The sequence below is a fragment of the Furipterus horrens genome, unplaced genomic scaffold (genome assembly GCF_987537825.1).
Source record: "Furipterus horrens unplaced genomic scaffold, mFurHor1.1.pri manual_scaffold_5, whole genome shotgun sequence".
NCBI lineage: Eukaryota > Metazoa > Chordata > Mammalia > Chiroptera > Furipteridae > Furipterus > Furipterus horrens.
In genome coordinates this window covers 169,028,159-169,053,272 of record NW_028327175.1, presented here as the reverse complement: position 1 = coordinate 169,053,272, position 25,114 = coordinate 169,028,159, and the positions used below count along the sequence as shown (strand labels likewise).

Sequence of the window (25,114 nt, the reverse complement as noted above, 5' to 3'; positions counted from 1 at the left end):
CCCTCGAGGGGGAAACTGTGTATGCAGGAGACTCAAGGGCAGACCTGCCCCATGGGCTCATCACAGGCGCAAGGACAGGTCATTTTAGGATACTGTACCAAGCCCATGGCAGCAATGAGCTCAGGGAGCACTGAGAATCCAGGGACATGCAAAAGTGTGGGGGTTGGGGTGGGGAGGGGGGTCCTGCAGCTGTGGCTGTTTGCTATCACAGAGAAGCAGCTTGGTAAGATGGAGGGAGATGGGCCTGAATCACAGAAAGCACAGACACCGTCCTTGTAAGGCGGACAGTGAGAGAGCATCAGTGAAAAGCCCCAGCTCTGAAACCAGCAGAACCAGGGTATGTGCCCTAGGGCGAGGCGGTTTTCTCTGCTGACAAGTGGGGATAATAATTAGTGTTTGCTTCAAATTGCTGTGCTGAGGACTAAAAGTTAATGCCCGTGCAGGGCTTAGCTGGGTGCCCGATGAGCAGCTATGTTACAGCTGTCATTGTGACAAGCATGGTATCATTGTGTGGGCTGCTGGCCTGTTAGATGCATTTCTGTTCTCCGCAGCAAAAAGGTCCTGAAACCTCAAGTTTGGCTTTTCAGCTGTGGGGTTCTGGGACTCTCAGGACAGAGCCTTCTCAGAATCCCCTCTTGTCGGGCACTGACAGAGTGGCAGTGGTAGAACACAAACAACAGGATTCCTACTAGGGAGAGGGGACTCAAGCCAGCGGTGGCAAATATGGACAAGGGCATGTTCAGAGTGAAATGGCCCAGATCCCTGGCTCATGGGGCTCAGTGGATTGAGCGCCGGCCTGCGAACCAAAAGGTCTCTGGTTCAATTCCCAGTCAGGGGACATGCCTGCGTTGCGGGACAGGTCCCCAGTTAGGGGCGTGTGAGAGGCAACCACACATTGATATTTCTTTTCCTCTCTTTCTCCCTCCCTTCCCCTCTCTCTAAAAAATAAATAAATAAAATCTTTAAAAGGAAAAAAAAAAAGAACGAAAGAAATGGCCCAGATCAACCCCTGATAAGCTAGTGGCTGAGCTGCGTCCTCATTCTGGACATTCTTCACCAGCTGATTGGGACGGTGGGTCCAAATGGTCTGTGGGGCCCTTGGCAAATGTGTCCAGGGGTCTCACGGGGCAAGGGGCAATACAGCTCAGGATGACCAGCATGCAGTGGTCCCTTCTCTCCCCCTTGTCCCAGTAGTGCTCATGTTCCCTCTCCCCTGGGGGCCAAATCTCATTTCAGGAACCCAGGCATGAAGAGCAGCACTGTGGCTGGGGCCAGGTTCTGAGCACCTCACCCGCTGGTGCAGCCTCATGGCTATCGGCCCACAGCTTCTGGCAGCCTTAGAAGGAATACCTGACCGATACGGACCATTTTCACTTCCTCCCTCAGCCGCTGTAAAACCATGCACCCTGAGCATGGGGTAGGAGAAGTGACAAGTCACCTAAGAGTGCTTCAAGGACACCTATGCCAGAGGCTTTTACCTGGCTACCTTGTTAGGGGATAACCCAGTGAGGAAGAGATCCATGAAGCCACTTGCAAAGGAGAAAACAGAGCCAGAGAAGAGAGGGCATCTGCCCACTCCTATTAGCTAATAAGTTAAAAGACCTGGTCCTGGCCTTCCAGAAGCAGTTTCAAACCCCGGCTCTCCTGGTCTAAGAGTCCGTGCTCTCCAGCCACCTCTAGCCACCCAACCCCGCTACCCCCCGGACCTGGCTATACCATGGAGAACAGTGAGAGTGAGGAAATGACTGGAAAGCAATCTCATCCCTCCCCTGCAACCCTCTTACCTGGTGCAACTGGGGGGTAGCCACCTGCAGGTGGGGGGTAACCCGGATAGCTCATGGTCAGATCTGAAAGGAAGAAAAAAAACACTCAGGGTCTGCCAGGAACTCCCACCAGCCTTAACCAGCAGCTTCTTGGGAGAACAGCAATACCCACAAGCCAGGCCCCCAAAGGAGAAATTGCATCAGGCCGGACTGTGGCAACCAGTTCACCCTCTACCTGCCAGGGCCTCCAGCTACAAAGAGCAACTGAGGCCACTGTTCTTCAGGGTCAGGCTCAGGCCTACACCCACCACTAGAGGATTCACCACCCAGGAGCAGTGGGTTTCCTTAAAAACCCCTTTCACCCTCAGTTTACTCCTACCTCTCCCGAGAAGGGAGTCTGTGTGTGTGCACGAGATTTTCTCCCACCTCAGGGGTCCAGGTCTGTTTGTCTTTATTTCCAGTGTCCTTATCACCATCCATCCCACAGGGGACCAGAGCCCATCTTCCTGAGCACAACCTGCAGACCCCATGCTCTCACAGCGGCCCCCAGACTAGATCGGCCCCAGGCTACACTTTCATTCTCTAGAGCCTGGTTCATCCTGCAAGGGAACCAGACATGGAATCATTGTTCCCAGAAAAAAGAAGGGACCTCGGGAGGGCTCATCTGATCCAGGATCTGGAATCAGGCAAGTGGGCCCGCACATCATGTTTCTAAGATGGAGCAGCTGGAGCTCAAAAAGGGTAAGTGACCTGCGGATCAGAAGGGAAGAAAATAGGCTTGGGAACAGCGGCTCTTGCAGGCTGGTGCTGGATAGGATACTTGCTCTAAAAAATCCCTTTGTATACAGACCCCTCTGCCATGCCCCATGCCAATTAAACTGCCCAGGAGAGACACAGATCTGCTGTGACATCAGCCACTCATTGTCATACAACCTGCCTACTGCTGCTGAAACCTGTAGGCCCCTTAACAATCACACCTGCTGGCCCCAAGTGAGCTGCTCCTAGTGCACTGGGCCCCAAGCCAGCAGAGACCACTGGTTCTCAAAACTGCACCAGATCTACCTGGGGGGCTTGTTAAACACAACAGTGGGCTCCACCTGCAGAAGAAGTCTGAGTTAGAGGAACCAAAATTTGCATGCCTCACAAGTTCCCAGATGATGCTGCCTGCTGGTCCAGGGCCCCACTTTGATAAATACTGCTCTAGAGGCTACTATCTACCTACAAGAGTCTAGTTGCTCTTCTTAGCTATGTTGGAGAACTGGGCATGCCTTTTTCAAGGAAGCTGCAGGACTTCCTGAAGGTATCACCAGTCCCCACAGGGTAGGTCTGGGTCTGAGCCAAATGGTGAGGTCATTTGTTTTGGTCAGTAGGCCCAGAGGTGACTGTAGGCAAAGCAATGGAAGGCCAGACAATGGCCAAGTGACCTTGGAGAGAGCTAGAACTGGCTACCTGCAGTGTGGCCCCAAGACCTTCGTATAATGTGGTATGATGGTCAAGACCCCAGTGGGGCTACCTTAAGGCTGACTCACTGAGCAATCAGCACAAAGCCCTCCAGGTCCTGCCCTTGGCCTGCCCCTTCTGCCGGAACCCTCGGATCCCTCAGACATCACTGGTGTGAAAATATCCTGGGAATCTGAATGATGGATGAGCCAGGAACCTTCTGATGGGATTAAGAGGAACTCCTGTACGAGACAACAGGGTGAGTGTGGTTGTGTTCCCGACACCCTTCTCTCTGGAGACCACCACTACACAGAAACTTTGGGCATCAAAGACCCCCGTCCACTTCTCATCTTCTCCCAAAGCAATGAGGGCAAAAGGCCCAGCCACAGCCAGGTGGCAGGAAAAAAAAAAAAGTGGGATACTACCTTGTTCCATACCCCAAAATAAATTTCAGCCAGACCAAAGATTTAAATGAAAGAGGTAGTTCCAAACTCCAAACACACTGACGTTATGATAAGAAAAAGATAAGGAAAACAACATAAACATAAATGACAAATTTATGAAAAACATTTTACCATAAGAAAAAGACTAATGACCACTAGAAAAACTTAAATAATGTGAACAGGTAATACAGAAAAAGAACTAACGATTAAAGATGTTCATGCTAATATGCTGAGAATCACCAATTAAAAACACACAGAGCCCTGTCTTGTGTGCCTCAGTGGACCGAGTACTGACATACGAACCAAAGGGTCACCAGTTTGATTCCCAGTCAGGCCACAGGCCTGGCTTGCAGGCCGGGTCCCCAGTTGGGGGTGCATGAGAGGCAACCACACATTGATGTTTCTCTCCCTCTATCTCCCTCCCTTCTCCTCTTTCTAAAAAAATAAATAAAATATTTTTAAATAATAATAAAATCAAAATACAGAGGTCAAAATTAAAAACGACACACTCTTTGACTCAGAAACTCAACTTCTGGAAATCAATTTTGCAGATACACTTATACCTGTGTGAGATGATCCACACATGGATTTGACTGCAGCATCATTTGTTACAATAAACCCTTTAATATGAGCCTAAATAAATCACAACAGTTATACAATGGCTACTCTGTAGCTATTTTTGGAATAGCCAACTCTATATATGGGGATATGAAACGATCATCATTTAAATTTTAGCTTCTGAGAAGACACAGTAATTGCTGGCAAGCTGTACACCTGAAATCTGCAGGGTCGTCGTCGTTATTAATCAAGTATTTTTTAAAAAGAAAACATACAAACTTAGTGGTGTGTGTGTGTTTGTGTGTGTATGTGTATATGTATAATATATATACATGCACAGAGACCATCCCTGGAACAATAAACAAGAGACTGGGTAACACTCACTGCCTTTGGTGGAAAAAAACTAGGGACAGAATGGAAGCTTACTATTTATATTTGCATTTTTTTGCCACATAAGTAATGCCTATTAAAAAAAAAAAAAAAAACTGTTAAAAGGCCCAATTCAGATGGGGATTTCTGAGCTCACTGGAGGCTGTGGCTGTTCTTTCAAGAATTGTATAACACATACAGGGTCCATTCAGTCTGAGACAGCCCCCCACTGAGCCTGGGATTAGCATATTTACATAAATATACCATAGGGCTCGGGCCTGGACCTCTGGTGTTCCCCATCTGGGTGTTCCCCGCCTGAGGCAAGACCATGGGTTAGCCTCAGTCTGCTCCCAGGGTGACTGTTCATTCCCACCAGGGCTTCAGAGTTCCCAGCAAGAGTCAGACTCTGTCCCCTGGCAATGAAGTTGGCCCCAGAGTGCCCCACAGGCTGGGTCTAATCTCACGTCCAACGAACAGTCCTTCATCTCTGGGTCTCCCTCTTACCCCAGGAGATCTCCAGTCTTCCCCTCCTGAAAGAATAGTCACTTTTCCCACTTCCTGTCTGAAATAATTTCAGGCCTATAACCCACACCCTTCCTTTTCTCTGAGTCTTTTCAGAACCAGAGGCCCCTGTTGTGGTGTGGAGAGCGCAGGGCAGTGCCTCACCCCTCCGCCCCCGTACTGGTAACACAAAGGTATTCTGGATAATGGAGACCTGAGGCAGATTCCTATTAAATTCCTTCCATACCTTCTGCCCAGAAGTTCAGCTACTCAGATCTCCTGGCATTCTGACCAACATCGAACATTTCGGTGTGCTCTCTCAGTCTTTTTATATCCACCGATACAGAAAGGACTTAGGACAGACACTCCTGAACTGTCACGGCTGACCAGTCCCCAGCTAGACAACAGTGGGTACAGGTGCTCACCAGCTACCTGGCCACCTAACTAAACCACAAAACAGCACATGTCCCCATGGCGCTCACAACAGTATAAGGAGGGCCTCTATCAAATGAGGGTTTGAACACATCCCCCACACTTAGATCCTCCAATGTGACCCCCAGGAGCAAAGCAGGCCAACTGGAGAGCCTGGGGCAACCTTGGGGTGCACCACCCTGGCTCCCAGTGCCGGCCTCTTCCCTTCTCAACTAGGGCCTGTCCTCAGAGGCTGATGCGGCTCTAACTCAACATTCACATTCTTCCTCACTTTTCTGGAAATTAAGAAATCTGCTCATCCTTCAGTCTTTGGGTAACTTTGGTCTCCCCTTCTTCTCAAAAGAAGCCACCACCAAGGCGTGCTGTCACTGGCAAAGTTGTTCTGGGACCCTGGGTATGCTCAAAAGGGAGCTCGGCAGGACCTCCAGGGCCCCTCACTGTCCCCGCCCAAAGCCGGTCCACCCGCACTGTCCACCCCAGAAGGCAACACAGTGCGCTGCAATCCAGCAGCCGTGCTGTCTCTCTGGCATCCACAGTAGCAACCTTCTGCACTGCTCTCCTATTTATTGCTGCCCTCTCACGAAGAAAAACGGTGCTTGGGTGGGGAATGCTTCACATTGCTGACACAATTCTGACAGGGCACGTCCGGGTCCAGTCACAGAACTCTGCCTCAGGACTCCGGCAGGCAGCTGGCCTTCTGGGATTGCTCCAATTCTTAGAAAGCAGCCTCCAGGGAACTTCGGGGCCTCTGCTCCTCCCTCTCCTGGGGCCACACAGCACAAACACCACCCTCCTTCCTCACTGGGCCCTTCTACCTGCAGCTGTACACCCTGATTTCATCCAGCTGTGGCCTTCCCTGGGTACACTGTGAAGTTTGCTCCTCAAACTTCAGTCTGCAAAACAATCACTTCCCGGGCTTGTTAACACCAGATTGCCAGGTCCCTCCCCTAGTGTCTGAATCAGCAGACCTGGGAGAGGGCCCCTCCATGCTGCTTGACTTTGGACCACACTTTGGGCAGCATTGTGTCACCAAGCACGAGAATCCCCTGGAGAGCTCACTAAAAAAATGCTGTGGGCTGGGCCCAATCATTTTGGGCCTTTCAACCTGGATGGACTCAGGAATCTGAAACTCAAGCACCCCCATCCCCACCGTCATCCCCAATGATTCTGTGCTCCACCCTAGAAAACTCTCTTTGAGATACTTGGACACTTTCTAGCTTCTATTCTCAGCAGTTGCTTCTGAGGAAAAGCACCGAGTTTCGGCATGCTGGGGACTGTTGAAAAATACAGCAGGAACCCTGGCTGGTGTGGCTCAGTGGACTGAGTACCGGCCTGCAGACCAAAAGGCAGCCAGTTCGATTCCTGGTCAGGGCACATGCCTGGGTTGCGGGACAGGTTCCTGGTTGGGGGCGTGAGAGAGGCAGCCGATCGATGTTTCTCTTACTCTCTTTCTCCCTCTCCCCTCTCTCTAAAATAAATAAATAAAACATTTAAAAAATGAAAAGAAAAATACAGCAGGTACATAGGGGGCTTTTCATGGACCATAAAAGGACCCATCCCCTACAGCTGTGTATACGTACACAAGTATATCATTAAATTTTAAGGGCTCCATAAGGGCACCAGACAGAGTCCCCAAACACAGGAATCCAGAAATAGTGTGTTGGGAGAAGAGGCAGAGTCACCCAGAACAAGGACCTCACTCCTCATACAGGTGGGACTCTGCACCTCGAACATCTTCTAGTGTCCCGCCTGACTGGCAGGGACATGGGAGAAAAAGGAGGGGTGGAAGGCTGGACATGTGCGGGGGCAAGAGGCATATGGGAAATCTGCGCTTTCCACTTAAGCTGTGAACCTAAAATTGCTCTATAAATAAATTACAAGTGAAATTTTAAAAATAAAAGGAATAGGAGTACAGGGCAGGGAAATTAAAAAGAACAGAAAGATGCAAAGTGAAAACCAAAAGTCACTCTCCTCTCTAACCCCTCACTCAAAGGTCACCACTGAGCAGTTTCTAAAATATAATTCAAGACCAACAAAGCAAAACAAAACCACATACAGATAGCACTGACCAGTGTGGCTCAAGTTAGTTGGTTGAGCATCGTTCCACAGAGCAAAGAGTCACCAGTTAGATTCCTAGTCAGAGCACATGCCAGGGCTGCGGGTTCAGTCCCTGACTGGGGTGCCTTCAAGAGGCAACCTATTGATGTTTCTCTCTCACATCAATGTTTCTCTCCCTCTCTTTCTCCCTCCCTCCCCCTCTCTCTAAAAATAAATATTTTTTAAAACCACACACATATAAATGTAAATGCATAAATGTGTCTGTGCATATCAGTTTATGTATGTTCATAGACACGTATGATTTTTAAAAACAGATATTTTTTTGCTTATCTGCAAATTCTCATCCCTCCATACAAAGTTATAATTAGACTCAGTGTAATTAGTCATCTGAATTCCTACCCGGCACACCTCCTGGTGCTGCAGGGGGCAAGAAGGGTTAGCCAGCCCTGTGCTGGTCTGAGCAGCTCCGGGCCTCCCCATACACCACCCCAGAGCACGGGACATTCCTCCCCAGGTCACGGCACTGGACAGTGACAGGCAACGACCCAGAGCAGTCTGTGAATGGGGCCCAAAGCAAGACAGAAATGTCTATTTAAGGTAGTTCAGTTCCAAGACTCTCGCATGGAAAAGGATCTCAAGCAGTGCGACCTGAAGCCAGGTCCTCACCTCCAGAGACCTCACTGTTTCATGGGTGTGACAGGGGACTTCCCTTTTCAGGGTTCACCCTTCCATTGGATTTTAGAACTCCTGAAGGGGACACACCTCTTCAGGTTTTCAGCCCAACCCTAGATTTAGAGACTCTCAGAATGTCCACAAAGGTGGGGATGTTGAAGATTACCTAGTTTCCAACCGTCTCGGTTTTGTAGCTAAAATATGCCAGGGACATGGCTTATTCAAGCCACAAACACACGCTAGAATTCAGCCTGCTGAGAGCAGAGCTGCCTTCCTTCCCCTCACAGGGCTGCAAAATCCATGGCCATTTCAACCTGAACTAGGCTGGCTTGTCTGGTGGTCCCAGGTGGTCCCGCAGTAGGTGACCTACTTAAAAACCCCTCCTCCAAGGGCAGCAGGAAGACGGTGCAGTAACTGTACTTTGAACTGGGGTCGACTAAGGCCATTCCTCCTGGTTGGGAGGTTCCAGAAACCCTCAGGAGCCTCAGCTCACATCGCTTCCCTCTCCCCATACTAATGGAAAGGGAAGGAGGGAGACCAGGCATAGCCCAAGCTCTGCCACAGGCAGTCAGTAAGTGTCCCGGGTCTAACCTGGCCCCCATCCCTGGCTCAGTCTTGGCAAGCATCAACAGGCTGCGTGACACCCACAGCTCAGTGTTTCCTGAACTGTGTTCTCTGACACCAGCTGAACACCTTGCAAGTTGAGAATTTACCCAGTTAAAAAAAGAGAGATTAGGTGTCCAAAATCTTTGAAAAATGCTGCCTACTACATCCCCTTCCAAGAAAGTACCAATTCATAACAGCATAACAAAGGCTCTGACAAGGCCTATAACGAAGAAGATGGCTTAACTCTTTCCTTAAATTTCCCAAACTTATTAGGCAATAATAGTTAACATTTATTGAATAGTTAGTATGTACTAGGCACTGTGTTAGGCATGTTACATGGAATTTAACGTCACAACAACTCCATAAAACAAACACTAAGATTATGACCCCCATATTAGAGATAAGGAAACAGATTATGGAACTTGCATAAGGCTACAGCTGGTAACTGACTGAGCCAGAATTCAAACCCAGGCAGTCAGGCTCCAAAGCCTCGCTTTCAACCCATGCTCTACTTCCTCACAGAGCCCACCTGCCCGATAAATTAATATTTCAAAGACTGAAATGTTAAAAACACCGAGTGATGGAAGAGCAATAGATTAGGAATCAGAATGTCAGGTTTCACCGTAACCCAGGTACTTCATCAAAGGCAGCACAGGGTGATGAACTCTGAAGCCAATCGGCCCAGGTTCAAATTCCAGTTCTGCTATCTACTAGTGTGAGCTTATACTAAACCTTTCTGGGCCTCCCTGTTCTATATCTATAAAATGTGAATGCTAACAGTTTAATATCAAATGTTCTCATATCCCTTAACCTCTCATTATGTCAGATTCCACAATACAAAATGGCAGACAGAATTAGAGGGTCCCAGAGGACACTGGGCCATTTGATAATACTTCGGAATGTGGGGGCAGGGTGGAGATGGGGTGAGAGAGCAACAGGAGAGTCAGGACCGTATGAAGGGCAGAGGAAGGGAGGAGTGAAATCTACAGGTTCCTTTTCCCATACCAGGCCCTGCCCTATAGCAGCAGGTCCTGTGAATGGCTGTGTTGTATTTTCCAATACAGTAACCCCAGGAATCCTCTCTGCATGCCCTGGTCCAAGCTGCGGGAGTGGGGAAGGGCAGGAAACAGAAGCAAGAAGCTGACTGTGGGGAATGTTGTGGGGAAGGGAGAGACACCTTTGAAACGGCCTCTATGAAAAGAAACAGGCCTGGGAAGAGGGACGGGAGGAAGCAGGGCTCCAGCTCTGAAGGGACCCAGGAGCCTGTTGTCAGTACATTCAGCCCTTCGTATCTGTGGATTCCATATTCACTGATTCAACCAACCATTGATCAAAAATATTTGAAAAAAAAAATTTCCTAAAAGTTGATCCCAAAACAATACAGTATAACAACTATTTACACAACACCTACACTGTATTAGATATTGTAAGTAATCTAGAGATAATTTAAAGGATGTGGAAGGATGTACATAGGTTATATGCAAATACTAATCCATTTTATATAAGTCACTTGAGCATCCTCAGATTTTGGTGTCCAATCCCCTGTGAATACTAAGGGATGGTGGCTATACTTCCACTCTGGGCTCTTCACCCTGACAGACATCATTCTCTCTCCTCTCACTGCCTTTTCAGGCCAGGTCATTGAAACCGAGAAGGGGAGGAAGAGAGGCAGGAAGAACCACTTTCACTGAGCGATGCTCACCTGCGCCAAGGACCACTTTCACATGCAAAAAGATACATACATGAGGTCTCTCTACCTACCCCCTCCACAGCACAGCTCTCCCACAAACCTGGCTCATTCCTGTTCCTGGGGAGAGTCCCCTTTGAACCTGCCCACACTAAATGGGCCTCAGAAAGAGCCATCACCTTCAAATGCCACCCCCAATTCAGTATTTCAAAGGAGTGGAAAGCAGGCAGAGGAAAAACTTGAACCCATACGGTGTCACTATCTGGCTGAAACCCAGGTGCAGAATGTGGGGGGACTCAGGCTGCAGTCCTTATAGACACCAAACTTCTTATCACAGTGGCAGAAATTTTTAAAAAGCCCTCCACCCAAGCCCTATGTAAGGTCAGGACATAAGGAAACACCCCCCACCCCCTCACTCAAAAAAAAAAAGAGGGTAATTGTGGGCTGTGTTTCAAAGCACAGCTCAGGCCAGGGAGACAGGTCTGGGTCTTTGCTGCACCACTTCCGCACAGGGAAGCTGCTCAAGTTCCGCCACCTGATCAGAATAGGCTCCTCCCAGGACCAGCCTGAGAAACCAAGTAGGAGGGACCAGCAGATGTTAATCAAGCACAAGTCCCAGAGATGCCTGACCACACCCTTTGCCATCCACCCTCAGCTCTCAAGTCACTCCACTTCCTGCCAAGTCCAACTCAAGTGCTGTTTCTCCACCAACACCTCAGCCCACAGGGATGCCACACACTCCATGCCCCACAGCAGTTATGACCTGTACAACACAACCCCTCTGGTTCAGCTGGAAGGAAACTTGGGGAGCTACTTCTCTGAACCCCTTCCTCATCCGGATGGGGAAAGGGGAAGCTGAGTGACTCATCCCAGGTCCCGCAGCCAAGCAGCACCAACAGTGGGTCTCAGAATGTCCAACTCCAGAGTCTCGGCAGGCCCTTGCTTCTACCACCCCCAGTTCCTCTCCCTCGCATGCTCTACACGAGCTCCCCATCTTCATACAACCCACAGTCCCCCATCAAGAGCCAGAAACATCACAGGACAGTCACCAGAGACTTCTCGGCTCTACTGTATGAATTTTACCCACAGCCCACGGACATGGTATCATTTTCTAACTCTGCTGCTGGGGAACCGGGGCGATACACAGGGTTTGGAGCCCGTGACAATGATTCCAATTCTAGTTCTACCACTTGCTGGCTGAGTGACCTTAGGCATGTCGTTTCACCTCTTCAAGCCTTTGCCTTACATGTAAAATTAGGAAAAAACAATACATCCATCTTAACTATGTGGCTGTGAGGTTCTGACACACTGATACACACATGTATAAAGCTATCCACCAGGTAGCTTATTAGCATACAGTAGGCACTCAGTTAATTTTAACCTACTCCCTATAAATGGAAAAAAAAAAGGGTTCTAAATGAAAAGTAACCGACAGGGTGATTTGATCATAAATTCCTAACGGGGCAGGCCATGGCGGGTAGTCACGTCGCAGGCATGTAACTTGTTAATAAAAGATTTATTTCTGCCTTAAGCAAGCTTACTATTGTTTCTGTGCATCTAGGTTAACACACCTTTGAAATAAGCCCCAAGAGAGTACATAATATTAATTTATCCTGTAATTTCAACCCCAAATTGCTTCCTCCCACCTTTAGGTAATCTTCCTTAATCTCAAATGCATACAAGAAACAGCAAGCTTATATGTTTATTCTCAGAATTATTTCTCTCAGTCTGTTGAGCTCTTGCTTCCAGGCGCAAATAAATATTTATTAAAATTTTCTACAGGTTCGGACTTTTTTTACATCGACATCCCTAAGAAGCATTAGCCTGGCAGCACTTGCGAAGTGACCTTCACTGAGAACCGACTTCTCTGAACTTCAAACTGTCCGCTACCTTGGAGTTTCTGAGAGGACTGAATGAAGAAAAGACCTACGTGAAGTATGGATAGTTCCCTTCGCTGTGACCAGCTCACCCACTGTTGTTGTCTCAAGTGCTAAAGAGGAACAGGCTCTGATGTACAGTCTACCAGGTGTCCAGCCCACGTGGAGATGGAGGACAGTCGGGACAATGCTGAGAAGGGCAAGGGGGAGAAGGGGGGACTTTGAAAAGCTCAAGATCAAGGTGCCATCAGGTTCCTTAATTAGGTCCTTCAAAAATACCCCAGAACCTGTGACTGTATTACCCTACATGACAAAAGGAACTTTACAGATGTGATTAAGGTTACCAACCTTGAGATGGAGAGATTATCCAGGTGGGCCCAATCTAATTACGGGTGTCCTTTCCTAGCTGTGTTAAGGATGAAAGAAAGAATAATGAGAAATAAGATGAAAAGGAAAAAACAGCATGAGGGATTCCATCTGTGGAGGAAGGGGGGCCATGTACCAAGGAATGAAGTCAGCGCTGAGAAGCTGGAAATGACAAGGAAATAGGGAGTCTCCTCCAGAAAAGATACAACCCTGCCAACAGCCAAGAAGCCTGGGGAGCAAAATGGTAAAATAGTGCAGCTGCTGTGGCAAAGAGCTGGACAATTTCTCAAAAATAAATAAACAAACAAACAAACAAGTGGTGGTTGTTTCATACACCAAAAGGCTGCAGATTCAATTCCTGGTCAGGGAACATACCTAGGCTGTGGGATCGGTTCCTGGTTGGGGTGCATACAGGATGTAACTGATCAATGGTTCGTTCTCTCTCTCTCTCTCTCTCTCTCTCTCTCTCTCTCTCTCTCTCCCCTTCTCTCCCTTCCTCTAAAAATCAATAAGCATATCCTCAGGTGAGCATCTTAAAATAAGTAAATAAATAAACATCTGATCCAGCAATTCCACTTCTGGGCATTTACCCAAAATAACTGAAAGCAGGGACTCAAACATATTTGTATGCCCATGTTCAGAGCAGTATTACTCACGTGAACTAAAAAGAGGCCACATACTAAATCTGACAAACTCAGGAGAGGCTGGCATGGCAGCCTTACAAACTCAAGAGACCAAAAGTAACCAGACAGGATGGTTTGAAATTAAAATCCCTAGCTGAAAGCGAATCATGTAGGGTAGTCACATGGGAGGCCTATAGCTTCCTTGACAAAGGTCAATCTTTACCTTTAAGTAAGCCTGTCTTTTTGCATCTACGATAACATACCCTTGGAATGTCAGAGTAATTGCATTTTTCTGGACTTCCTCACCCAGAGTACAAAACCTCCCGTTGTCATCTTGCTCCCAAACAGCCGCTCTATGTGCTGCATTTATTGTTAACTGTCCTGTACCCACCCATGTAGAAGAAGTATGTGTCTACCCATTTTACTTTTCATCCAATCTCAGAGATTTACCCACTTTGCTTTCTCCCAGCTCCCTAATCTATCACCAATGGACTTCATGAAATCCTCTTCACATCTCCTCCTTTGGTTATAATGTATAAAATAAACTGAAAAACTGCCATTCTCAATTCCTTGAGATTTTGCTTCCTGGCAATTGTGGTCAGTTTGGTCAAACCCACATATACAAGGAATATTATTTGGCCTTAAATAGAAAGGAAATTCTGACATGTGCTACAACATGAATGAACTTTGAAGACATTACACTAATCGAAACAAGCCAGTGTTAAAGGAAAAATATACAGGCCCAAAATGTCATCACTCTTGCTAAAAGCCCATGATATCAAACTAGATTTAATACCTGACCTAACTGCAGTTTCAACCTTTCCCAGAAACCTTTCAACCAGTGTGGAATTTCCTGGTCAAGCACCAGTAAGGTAGTCTGTTGTGCAGGCCCTCTCCAACCCCTGCCCGCCACAGAAGGGGGCCACCTACACCTAAAAACCCTTCCATTTCCCTTCTCTCCCCCCACAAAGATGTCCAGGCCCCAAAATAATCTTTGTTTGTTAATAATTCCCTTGCCCCGCCCTTCTTCCTATAAAAACTTTCCCTTCTGTACAGCCTCTCAAAGCACCCTTCCAGTTGCTAGATTCATGAACTGCTTAATAAAGTCAATTACATCATCAAATTTACTTGGTTAACTCTGGTCACAAAAAAGATAACTACTGTATGATTCCACTTATATGAGGTACCTAGAGTAGTCGAATTCAGAGACAGAAAGTAGAAGGGTGGCTGGGGGAGGGGGAAATGATGCGTTACTGTTGGGACAGAGTTTCAGTTTTATAAGATGAAAAGTTCTAGAGAAGGATGGTGGTGATGGCTGCACAATGTGAACGCATTTTATATAATGAAGCTCCACACCTGAAAATGGTTAATATGGTAAATTTATGTTATGTACATTTTACCACAAAAAGTAGTGATTTTAAGTCACTAAGTTTATGGTAATTTGTTAAACAGCAGGAATAGAAAATGAATACATCTCTCCTTCTCTCAAGTTCCTTGTGAGACAGGATAGTGAGAGGCTAGGAAAATTCCTTGGCAAGTGGAATAGGGAAACTGAGAAAAAACATAATGGCCAAGCAATTTACAGCCAGGTGCACACTGTCACCAGGGTGAAGACCCTGAGTGCCTGCAGGGGGCAAAACTCGAAAAACATGGACCTCACCTCCAGGGTAACCTCTCCTCCCTAGAGATAACACCTAGGAGATGACATCCAGGCCTCAATTGTAATTCAGCTCCAGGCCAAGAAAAACAGCTCCTGCCATTTCCTTCCCCTTCTTCCTCCACTTCTTTCCCCTACAGGCTTGTGTCTCCTAAACTCTAAGGCAATCGGCAGCTGGCTAACTCCCTGAACCTGTCCCCAAAGCCCTCTTTTCTCTGACTTCCCAGTGAGCTAATAAAACAGCCCAGCCTAGGCTCTCCTGTTGCTTCTTCTATGCTAAGTCCTTCCTTGTTTCAGTGTCCCCAGCTTTAATAAATGTATCCTCATAGTCACCTGGACTGGTGTTGTGAAATCTTTTCTATATGAAGTCAAGAACCCACACTACAATTGGTCCTGGACAGACCCACTCAGGGCCAGACCCCTGTCCAGCAACACTTTCATGGTGTCCTCTTTGAAAAGATCTCTGGTCTCTTTATATAAGAGATCTACACACAAGTCTCCCTAGCTCAGCAAGCTTTCTTTGACACGGTAAGTATGGGGTTGACTAAAAAGTCCATTTAGGTTTTTTCCATAAAACAAAAGACACGTTTTTCATTTTGACCAATAACTACTGATTTGGATATTTTGAGTATGTCGGCTGTCTCCTGCATAGTATATCATTGATTGTTCTCAATTAATGTCTCGATTTTTCTCTATCACCCGACTATGGAACATCACCCAGCAAGAAATCTCTAGCCCTTTTGACATGTTTGATCAGTCACAGCACCTTCTCCATACACTTTTTTGTGTACGTGTTTCAGTTGTGTTTTAACCTTTCTTGAAATAATAAAAATATGCCAAAAATGTTGCAGATTTTTATCCATCTTCAATATTAAAATGGCCACACAAAAATTCACCAATTTTTTAAGTTGTTCTTAATATACGCTGATATGACAGCTGTCACAATACAATCTAACAAAATTGTTTCAAATGAAGTTAAAGAAAAATAAGCGCTACTAGAGCCATCTTATGGAAAAACCCCAATGAATTTTGTGGCCAACCCAATAATAAACCACCAAGACCACTAAGACTACCAAGACAAACCATTCCAACAATGAAAAGAAGGACCAGGTGCTCACCTCTCCTGTAAGTCTGGGAATAAGAGCTCAGAAAAACTTTGCTCACTCGTAGTATCAGTCAACATGAGTCACCATGGTGAGACTCTGAATGGGTTCCCAGTGACCAGGACAGACACACCCAGCAAGCAATGCAAATACTCTACTGAGGGAAAAGGTCCCAGTATAATCTGCACAAGCAGGGCAGTCTCACCCAGTCGGCTAGGGTCAGGCAAATGGGAAGTCAGGTCACTCAGCCCTAGAGATAACTCAGTTCATTCCTACCCACCCCACCTCTGCTCTCATTTCACAAATGAGAAAACTGACAACCAAAGAGGACGAAGTGACATGCCAAGGTGAAACATTAAGATCCTAACAGGGCTGGCCCAGGACCCCCACCTCCTGCCCCTAAGCCAAGAGTTCACTCTCCAAAAGGTAGGCTGCCAGCCAATTGTTGATAAAAACAGGCACCTCCTGGCACACCTTTCCCTTCGCCCTCCTCTTCCCCACTGAGAGTTACCTTTGCCTTTGCTGCTCCTGAGCTGCAAGGGCCCTTCCTCTACTTCTGTACTACTTCTATAACTTTGTAAATAATCTTTCCCTTATAATTTGAGTGGCTGGCTCTGAATTCTTTCTTTGCCAAACTCAAGAAACAATGTCCAACTTTGCTGGTAACAACTGGTGCTGTTTCACCACCAGCATATATCACTGGTAACACTAGCAGCATTATTCATAATAGCCCAAAAGAGAAATCAACCCAAGTGTCCATCAACTAATGAACAGATAAAATGTGATATAGTCACACAACGTAATATTATTCAGCCATAAAGAAGAATGGACTGATACATGCTACAACACAGATGAACCTCACAAATATGCTAAGTAAATAAACCAGACACACAAGCACATCATCATCATCATCATCTATAGGGGAGGCCCAGGTTATGTGGGACCTGGAGTATATACAATTTTAGGGGCCCTCTTTAAGAAAATGAATATGTTGTCCCTGGCCGGGTAGCTCAGTTGGTTAAGAGTGTTGTCCTGATATGTTAAGGTTGCAGGTTCGATCCCCAGTCAGACACAAACAAGAATCAGCCAATAAATAAACAAGTAAGTGAAACAATAAAAAACAAAATGAATATGTAACAGCCCTTCGGGACAAATTTTACAAAAGCAGATAGCTTTGAATTTCCTCTGAGGGCCAGGCCTTGGAAGGCCCAAGCCAAGTGCAGAGGGGCAGGGGTCTAAAGGTGAAGCTTATAAATTTCATTAGCTTCACAGGAATTCCACCTCTGTGCTAGACTCCCAGGGTACACAGGAGGAGAAAACAAAGTCTTGGCCAGCTCCAGGTTCTCCCTCTGGCTGGGGAGAGAAACACAATAGAGCAGTTACAGGAAATTCTCAGAGGACCTGTTTAAGAGCCATTCCCAGGAAGAACGGAGATAAGGCTGAGAATCAGGAAATGCAATCTTGAGGGGATGGGGAGTGTTTAGAAAACGCCTTCTCTCCAGCAGGCAAACCCGAGGCTCTCTGGGGCATCTCTCCTCCCTCACCTAATAAATGAGTGGGTCTGTGAGGAATCCATGTTGTGACCTTGTGCTGCCCAGAACCTGGGGCTCTGTGAAGGTTTTGTAGTTCACAAACATTTCTTTCTTTGTGAGAAGGGGTAGTGTTCCAAAAGAAACTCTCTGACTTAATTCTGTTTTAATGAAAAAATAGGAGATACAGCAATATGCTATGGCTGTCGCAGCTACCCCTTCAGACAGGTGTGCCTGCTTCAGCTGCCCACTGTCCCCACCTGGACTCTACCTCCAAGCACCTGAATTTGTCATCAAAGGAACAGATGTCACCTCACCTGCATATGAAAATCTGTCATAGGTCCTTTCTCACAATGAAAATGGGGAGAGGGATGCCAGGTAAGGTAAAGACTAAAGATTTAAAGGCAGCAGAGAATCCCCCTGGCCTCTACCAGAGAGTAGTGCAGGGCTGGGCACAGCAACGCCCTCTTCCACACCCTGAGTGGCACCCATTCCAACAGCCTCTTTGGTCCGACTTTCTGGTACGTAAGATCCAGGAATTCTGGGGGCAGAGGATACAGCTAACACATTCCTCTCTCCTTCCCATGCCAAGGCAGGGGCTCAGGGGTGTATGAAAATCCTTAACTGTGCTAAGTAGGCAAGTGGGCCCTACTCTTGGCGGGGACTGCAGAGCCCCAGTGCCCTGCCCTCATTGGGCTCTGTCTCACCTCTGAGGTGTGGTCATAGGTGCCAGTGAGCCACAGAAACAAGCCAGGGAGAGCCTCAGGGCAGCAGTCCACCATTCCTGACTGTACTTCCCAGGCACTGAACAAAAGTTCTCAGAAGGTGCTGTTGAACATTCAACTCTCCCACCCATACTCCATGAATTACGAATAGCTAGAGCCCTCGTCAATCATTAGCCAAGCAGCGCCTCAGACATTGCCCTCCCAAACCTGGAGAAATCTGGGCAAAACAGGTTGGGAGAGTGGCAATAGGGCAGTGTGTAGTCTTGACCTAGGAACTGAACTTGAGCAAGCAGGTTCTGAAAGACATCTCTTAGAAATTAAAAGTCAGTCCCCGTGCAGTGACATTTGGACCACACAAGAATCCTACAACATTAGAGCTGGAAGGGGCCTTCATGAAATCATTTGTTTCAACCAGCTCATTTTACTAAGGTGAGAGCCGAGGCCCAGAAAGCAGAAGGGGCTTGCCAGAAGTCTCAGGACTGGCTGGGGCAGGACAAACCCTACGTGCCTCTCCATTTCCTGGCAGGTGCACTACAGCCCAGCTTGGCTCCCCTCCACTCATCATACTTCTAGGCTCCACTCCACCTTCCTGGCAGGAAAATGGACTTGGGAAATATAAAGGCTACCCTGGGAAAGACAGAATGAGAAAATGACTCTGCTACCTCCCAAATAAAATCCCCCAGAACTGAGCCACAGAGGAAGTGTCACCTGTTTCAGGGAAGTCTCTATAACATTTTTTCTTCTCAGGTTCATCTCTCTATGAGTGAACAGCAGCAGACAGCAGGCTGACAGCCATTTGTTCTTATCTCAGTGGGGTACCAGGAGATGCACAGACCATTAGCCCTAGCTCAGTTCTGGGTTCAAATGGCCTCTGCCCTCAAGATCTTCCAGAAATGGTCACCTATAATATTTGAAGTAGAGGGAGGCAAGTCCGGGGGAGGAAGCACAGCAAGATACTCCGCATCCCAAAACTGGGTCTTGGAGCCCCAACTCCCATCCTGCAGGGCCTGTAAAATTGGGAGGTGGCTTCATGTGGCAGAATGTGTAGCTGCCAGTCCTGATCAGAGGGAATGGCCTGGAAGCAACAAGGACTCTCAGCACATCAGCAGAGTAGCAGCAGCAACTTGCTAGTTTCTTCACCAGCCCACAGGATCAGAGGCCGCCATGCCTTGCACTGTCAGGAGACACCAGCCATTCCCACTTCTTAACCTGAGGAATACTGGCCTAGCCAATGGCAACACTGACAAGCAGCATAGTGGCTTAAAATTAGAGACAGCAGTGGGTGATGGTCCAGAAACTTCTGGTTGTTCCTCCTTACTTCTATAACAGAACACTAGCCGTAGCCTGGCACATGGCAGCCCCAAATAAAGACTGTTTCAAAGTCTCCCTGGCAGCCAGGCAGGGCCCTGTTGTGTAGATATGAAAGTCTGCTGTCCTGGGCCAGGCAGGTAAGGGACGGACTGCAAATGAGGAAGAGCAGTGCAGCCCAAAGTGTGGTCCCCAGACTGTGGCATCAGCACAACTTGGACACTTAGTTACCTTAAATTAATCCAACGCCAGGGGAGTCTCCATCCACTGGCCAAGAGGGTGACAGGAGGAGGTTCTTACACTGAGCAACCAAAAGCTAGAGATATGAATGAATAGAAAGGGCCCCAGAGCCTGGAAAGCTATGAAGATAAATGGATAGGGACCAAGCACAGGAAAGCTAGAAAGATGAATGGACAGCCCCACACACTGGACCAAAAGCTAGAATGGTAACTAGATTAGGAAAAAAGTCCTCCCCTCCCTATCTCTGTAAGAACTGCGGGCTTCAGCAGGATTGAGATGGTCTTTGAGATAGAGTCCACCATTCTCCCAGGTTGTGCAGCACCTGAATAGATCTCTTTCCTTTTGCATCAGCACCTGCCTCACTAGTCTGGTTTTTTGTGTCGATAGGCGGCCGAACCTCTGCTTTTTGTTTGGTAACACTTTTAGAAATGAAAAGTCTCAAGCCCCACCACAGACCTCCTACATCAGAGCCTCTGGGGCTGGGGTCCACGAAACTGTGTTTTAACAAATCTTCCAGGTTGTTCTCATACATGCTCAAGTTTGAAAACCATAGCCCTAGAGACTGCTGGGAGCAACTTCACGTGTGCAGTGTGATACCTGGACAACTTCATGGAACAGACACTTACTAACCCTCCAATTTCTAAAGGAGAGAAAGAAACTCCTTTCCTAATTCACGACCAAACCTTAATCCTAATGCAGGCGGGTGAGGAAGAGGGAATGATGAGAAACTTAACCAAGATAGCAGCAACAGGAAAGAAATAACATCCAAGTATAATAAATAATAAACAGAAGACAAGATGCAAGGAATAAAATCAAGAATATTCAGTATCTGAACAGCCTGAATTCTCTGCCAAAGACACAAGCCACAACATTTGATTTGTTGTTTTATTATCACTGTCTTCTGCAATCCTTTCTTCCTCCTCCACCCCAGCCATGTGCTGATTACAAGAGAAACATTTTCTTTTTTAAGGGAGAAAGAAAGGCTAAAAATAAAGGGTAGGACAAAAACATATTAGGTAAACAGAGAAAAATGACACATGAAATTAACATTAAAAACATGTAGAGGACTTTTCGATAATCCTGCCTCAGCAGGCTAAGGGTTTTTTCCAGCCATTTTCAGTCATTTGCCTTACTCTGGAAAAACAGAACTTGGAAAACTACTCACCACGATCTCGTGGTACAACAAGGCTTAGCCATTCCAGTGCCTTTAAACAGTTTATGTGACCTAAAATACCATACAGAAAACAGCGTAAGACTGGGGGACTAAGTCTTTACATCTGACATTTGGCCCTGAGTCCATTTTTTGTGTACTAGCTGTATATTTTGTCATATCCCTTGGGAAACAGAGAAAGCCCATCTTGCTGCCACAAATGAGGAAGGAAACATGAATTGCAATCAAGAGCAACTGGACCATATCCTTGAACACAGAGGCAGGTGGTAACCTCAAAGGAAGAAAAGAGGTACACAGGCCTGACCCTGAGGTTTGAATGCAAATCTCATTTTATCCATCCCTCCTAAAAATCTGGTTTTCAGGGGAACCACTGGAACAGTCGGGGGGCAGGGGAGCTCTCGATCATGGGGAGAGCTGAGAAGCAGGTGAGGAAGACCCGATTAGTACCCACTCCACAGCTAGAATTGAAACTAAAGGAGCAAGGATGACCCCCCACTGTGACTGACACCTGCCTCTAAATTTCTGAGCCTCTCACTTACTGTTTTTTAAAATGCACTGATTTATTAATTTTAGGACTATACAGGAGGAGGAATTCTTCCACATCCTTGGCTATATGTTCTCCTAAACACAGATAATATGGAATTCACGGCCAAAGGCCAAAAGCATCAAATAAGTAACAAATGACACACGGTGCAATCCACAAAGTTTGATAAACTTGCATACATCAAACATGAAGGCCAAATTCATAACGCTAGAAAATATATAAGTAGAGTTTGACTTAAAAAAAATATTAATAAGACTTTAGTAAGAGTTTTTGATATACCTCTCAGTATCTGACTGAGCAAGCTCAAGTTAAGAGATAAATCTAAAGTTGTTTCACACAGTGAATATATAGTCTTCTTTCATGTCCATAAAATCTTTTAATATTAATCATGTAGTTGCCACAAAGAAAACCTTAATACAGCCCAATAAAAAGATTTTGCTGATCACATTCACTAATTATAACCCAAAGAATATAGCAGTCAACAATAAAATATGATCACACCTCACCCCCGCAAAACTACTCAGAAATTCAGGATCCCATTTTATAATCCTTGGATCAAAATTTATCTACATAATGACTAGGAAGCAATGGAAAGGCAAGCATTTCATACAAAAGCCCATTTAGCTAGACATGTACTCTAACTGTGGTTCTTTATATGCTCTATAAAGACTAAAAATAAATGAACTATTTATTATATTAAAGGTAGAGCAACAAAATATACCAAAACACCCTCGCTTGTGTGGCTCAGTGGATTGAGTGCTGGCCTGCAAACCTAAAGGTTTGAGTCCCAGTCAGGGCACATGCCTGGGTTGTGGGTCAGGTCAGATGTTTCTCTTCCTTTCCTTCTCCCTCCCTTCTCCTCTCTCTACAAATAAATAAATAAATTTTAAAAAGATATGCCAAAAGGAGAAATTATAAAAATAAAGGTTGAAATGACAAACACACACACACAAAATTCTCTCTCACTCCCTCTCTCTCATCTATCTATAAATTCAGCATATTCAGTTAGAATCCCATTCACAATATCTAGTAAAGATATATTACAAGGTCTGTAATATGTGCCTGATTTTGAAAACTTCACATCATAAAAATGTCAACTTTTCCTAATAAATACCTTCAATGACATTCCAATTAGGATCCTACAGGTTGTTTATTCCACCATTGTTCCAGGTTTTTAAAATAATCAACAGTCTCAATACCCATCAATAAGGGAAAAGTTGAATAAATTATGGTACATCTGAACATTATATATAGACCTGCTATTGATGTAGAATAGTAACCCCCAGTGACTGTCCATGATAAAAGTAACCAAAAACACAAGCTACAGAGTAGGATATATACTATGAATCCATTTGGTGAAACATGCCAAGTTTCTCAGGTGCGTCTCTGTGACATGGAAGGAGGGAAGGAGAGAGGGATCTCCTTGACTGCAGGCCATCCACACTGCTAACTTCTCAGGAGAAACATGGGAGGAGAATGGGTTAAGGAAACAGAAACAAGTACCCCTCAAGGCCGCCCTTCTCCAGCACCACCCAATCCTTCTCCTCCCCTTCAAAGCCCACATCTTCAAACCTTGCCTATACTTACTATCCCCAGGTCATCACCTCCCACTACTCCCCAACCCATCATCCCACAAAAGCAGCCGCAGCTAAGGTGAGCAATGTTCTCCACATCATTTCCCACAGCAGCAATGGCCACTGCTGGAGCAGGCTCACCCAGCTTCTAGGCGGGACGATGTCTGGGTTTTCCTATCCCCTTTTGAATGGCTCTTTTTCTGGCTCTTTTACAGGCTCATCTTCCTTTCTTTACTCAGCTGTTCCAGGTGAGTTCCTCATCTCACCATGCCTCTGACATCAGTTACAACCTAACAGGGACTTCAACAAGTCTCATTACCCACTTTATAAAAATAGCCGTGACCTTTTAGGTGGACACAACAAGCTCACATCTGCTATCCCCAGCCTCCCCCACATATTCACTCTTTTCCCCAGAGATGCCACTCCCTGGGCTTAATCTGCCATATGCTCCCTCCACCTTCCTGTTAACAGCCTCTTAATTTCTCTCCCGGGCTCTGATTGCTCTCTCATTGCTGTGCTCCAAGCCAGCCTCTCCTCACACTCCAGGTGTGAGATGCTAGAGACACCTGACTTTCAATTTCAGGAGTGATTCCTTCCTTCTGTTCTGCAAAGGCAGTGGGACCTTCAGGAACACAAGCACCTGGAGGAATAGACACCGTCACAGTGTCACAGAGCGGCGAAAACCACCTACACACACCACTCCCAGCTTCAAGGATCTCTGCAGTAACACACCCACAATATCACCACTGTCATCACCACCCCCTAATTGATCTCAAACCCCTTCTGCAAACATCTTAATACAAACAACCATTTGAGGTAGGCCCTTTACCATCCAGAATACTGGGAGCCTGTGTGGTTACATGGCTTGTCCCAAGTCACTTAGCACAAATGACCTCAGTCTCGTCTCCTTGGTTCTCACATCCGTGTAGCATGGTCAGCTGTGATTCAAGTCACTGCTCAGGCTGTACTGTTAGGATCCCCCCACCATATGACATCAGACCTTTAGTTCGGGGTTATGGTCAGCAAACCAAGTGTATGGCTTCAGTGGTTATTAGATATGCCACCGAATTTCAGCAATGCCTTTTAAAAAGGCAAATTTCCACCCACATACAGACTCTCCCTCAACTGCCGCACAAAACAAGTGCCAGTAACTCCACCGGGCTCAGAGGGAGACAGTGGCTAAGAAGAGAGGGGCAGGACGGAGAGCTCCAGAAGGCCCAGGACCTCTGACCATCCAGCACACAGCACAGATTTCATTTCTACGTTCGCCTCCTGCCCACAACAGCCTTTCCCCCCTCTCTATTCTTAAGTGAATTCTCAAAAAGAATCACACTAACCTATTCCAGCTTCAGTTTCACTCCTTCATCCCAAACTACCCATCCTCCTCCAAATCACATGACCAAGGCATCACTAATCAACCTTGGCCTTCTAGGAACACCAATCCAGAACGTGCCCTGTCACCCTTGCCCTGGCTACGTAAAGGCTACCTAAAGGAGTCAAGGGGCTTCCTACTTAACCTCTCAGCCAGCTCCTATTCCCACCACTCAGTCTGGACTCATTTCCATCTCAAGGTCAAATATTTTAACAACAGGGAACCTTTACTTCCCTGGTCTGCCTCTTTCACTCAGCCAACATCCACTGAGCTAAGAAACAGCCCTCACCCTGCAGAGGCAAAGGAAGGGGCAGGGAGAAGACATGTGGCCATACAAATACTACAGAAGGCCAGCACGGAGAAGTGGGTCAGTGCCAAAGCTCTGTGGGCTCACAACATATCTGGTCCCTTCTTGCTGGGAGCAGGCACCTGGATGGCTCCCAGGAGGGTGGTGAATAATGGACAGAAATAGGGAAGGAGGGCATTTCAGGAGGGT

The 25,114-nt window shown here is 46.6% G+C and overlaps 1 protein-coding gene across 1 annotated transcript in view; it reads right to left on the bottom strand.

The window, feature by feature from the left end:
* The window catches only part of ANXA11 (annexin A11), a 45,434-nt gene that overhangs the window by 18,537 nt on the left and 1,783 nt on the right, over positions 1–25,114 (bottom strand). Inside the window, exon 2 of the mRNA XM_090278292.1 lies at positions 1,785–1,847. Within this exon, the coding sequence (XP_090134418.1) occupies positions 1,785–1,839 (55 nt within the window). The 5' untranslated portion in view covers positions 1,840–1,847. The remainder of the gene's footprint in view (positions 1–1,784; positions 1,848–25,114) is intronic.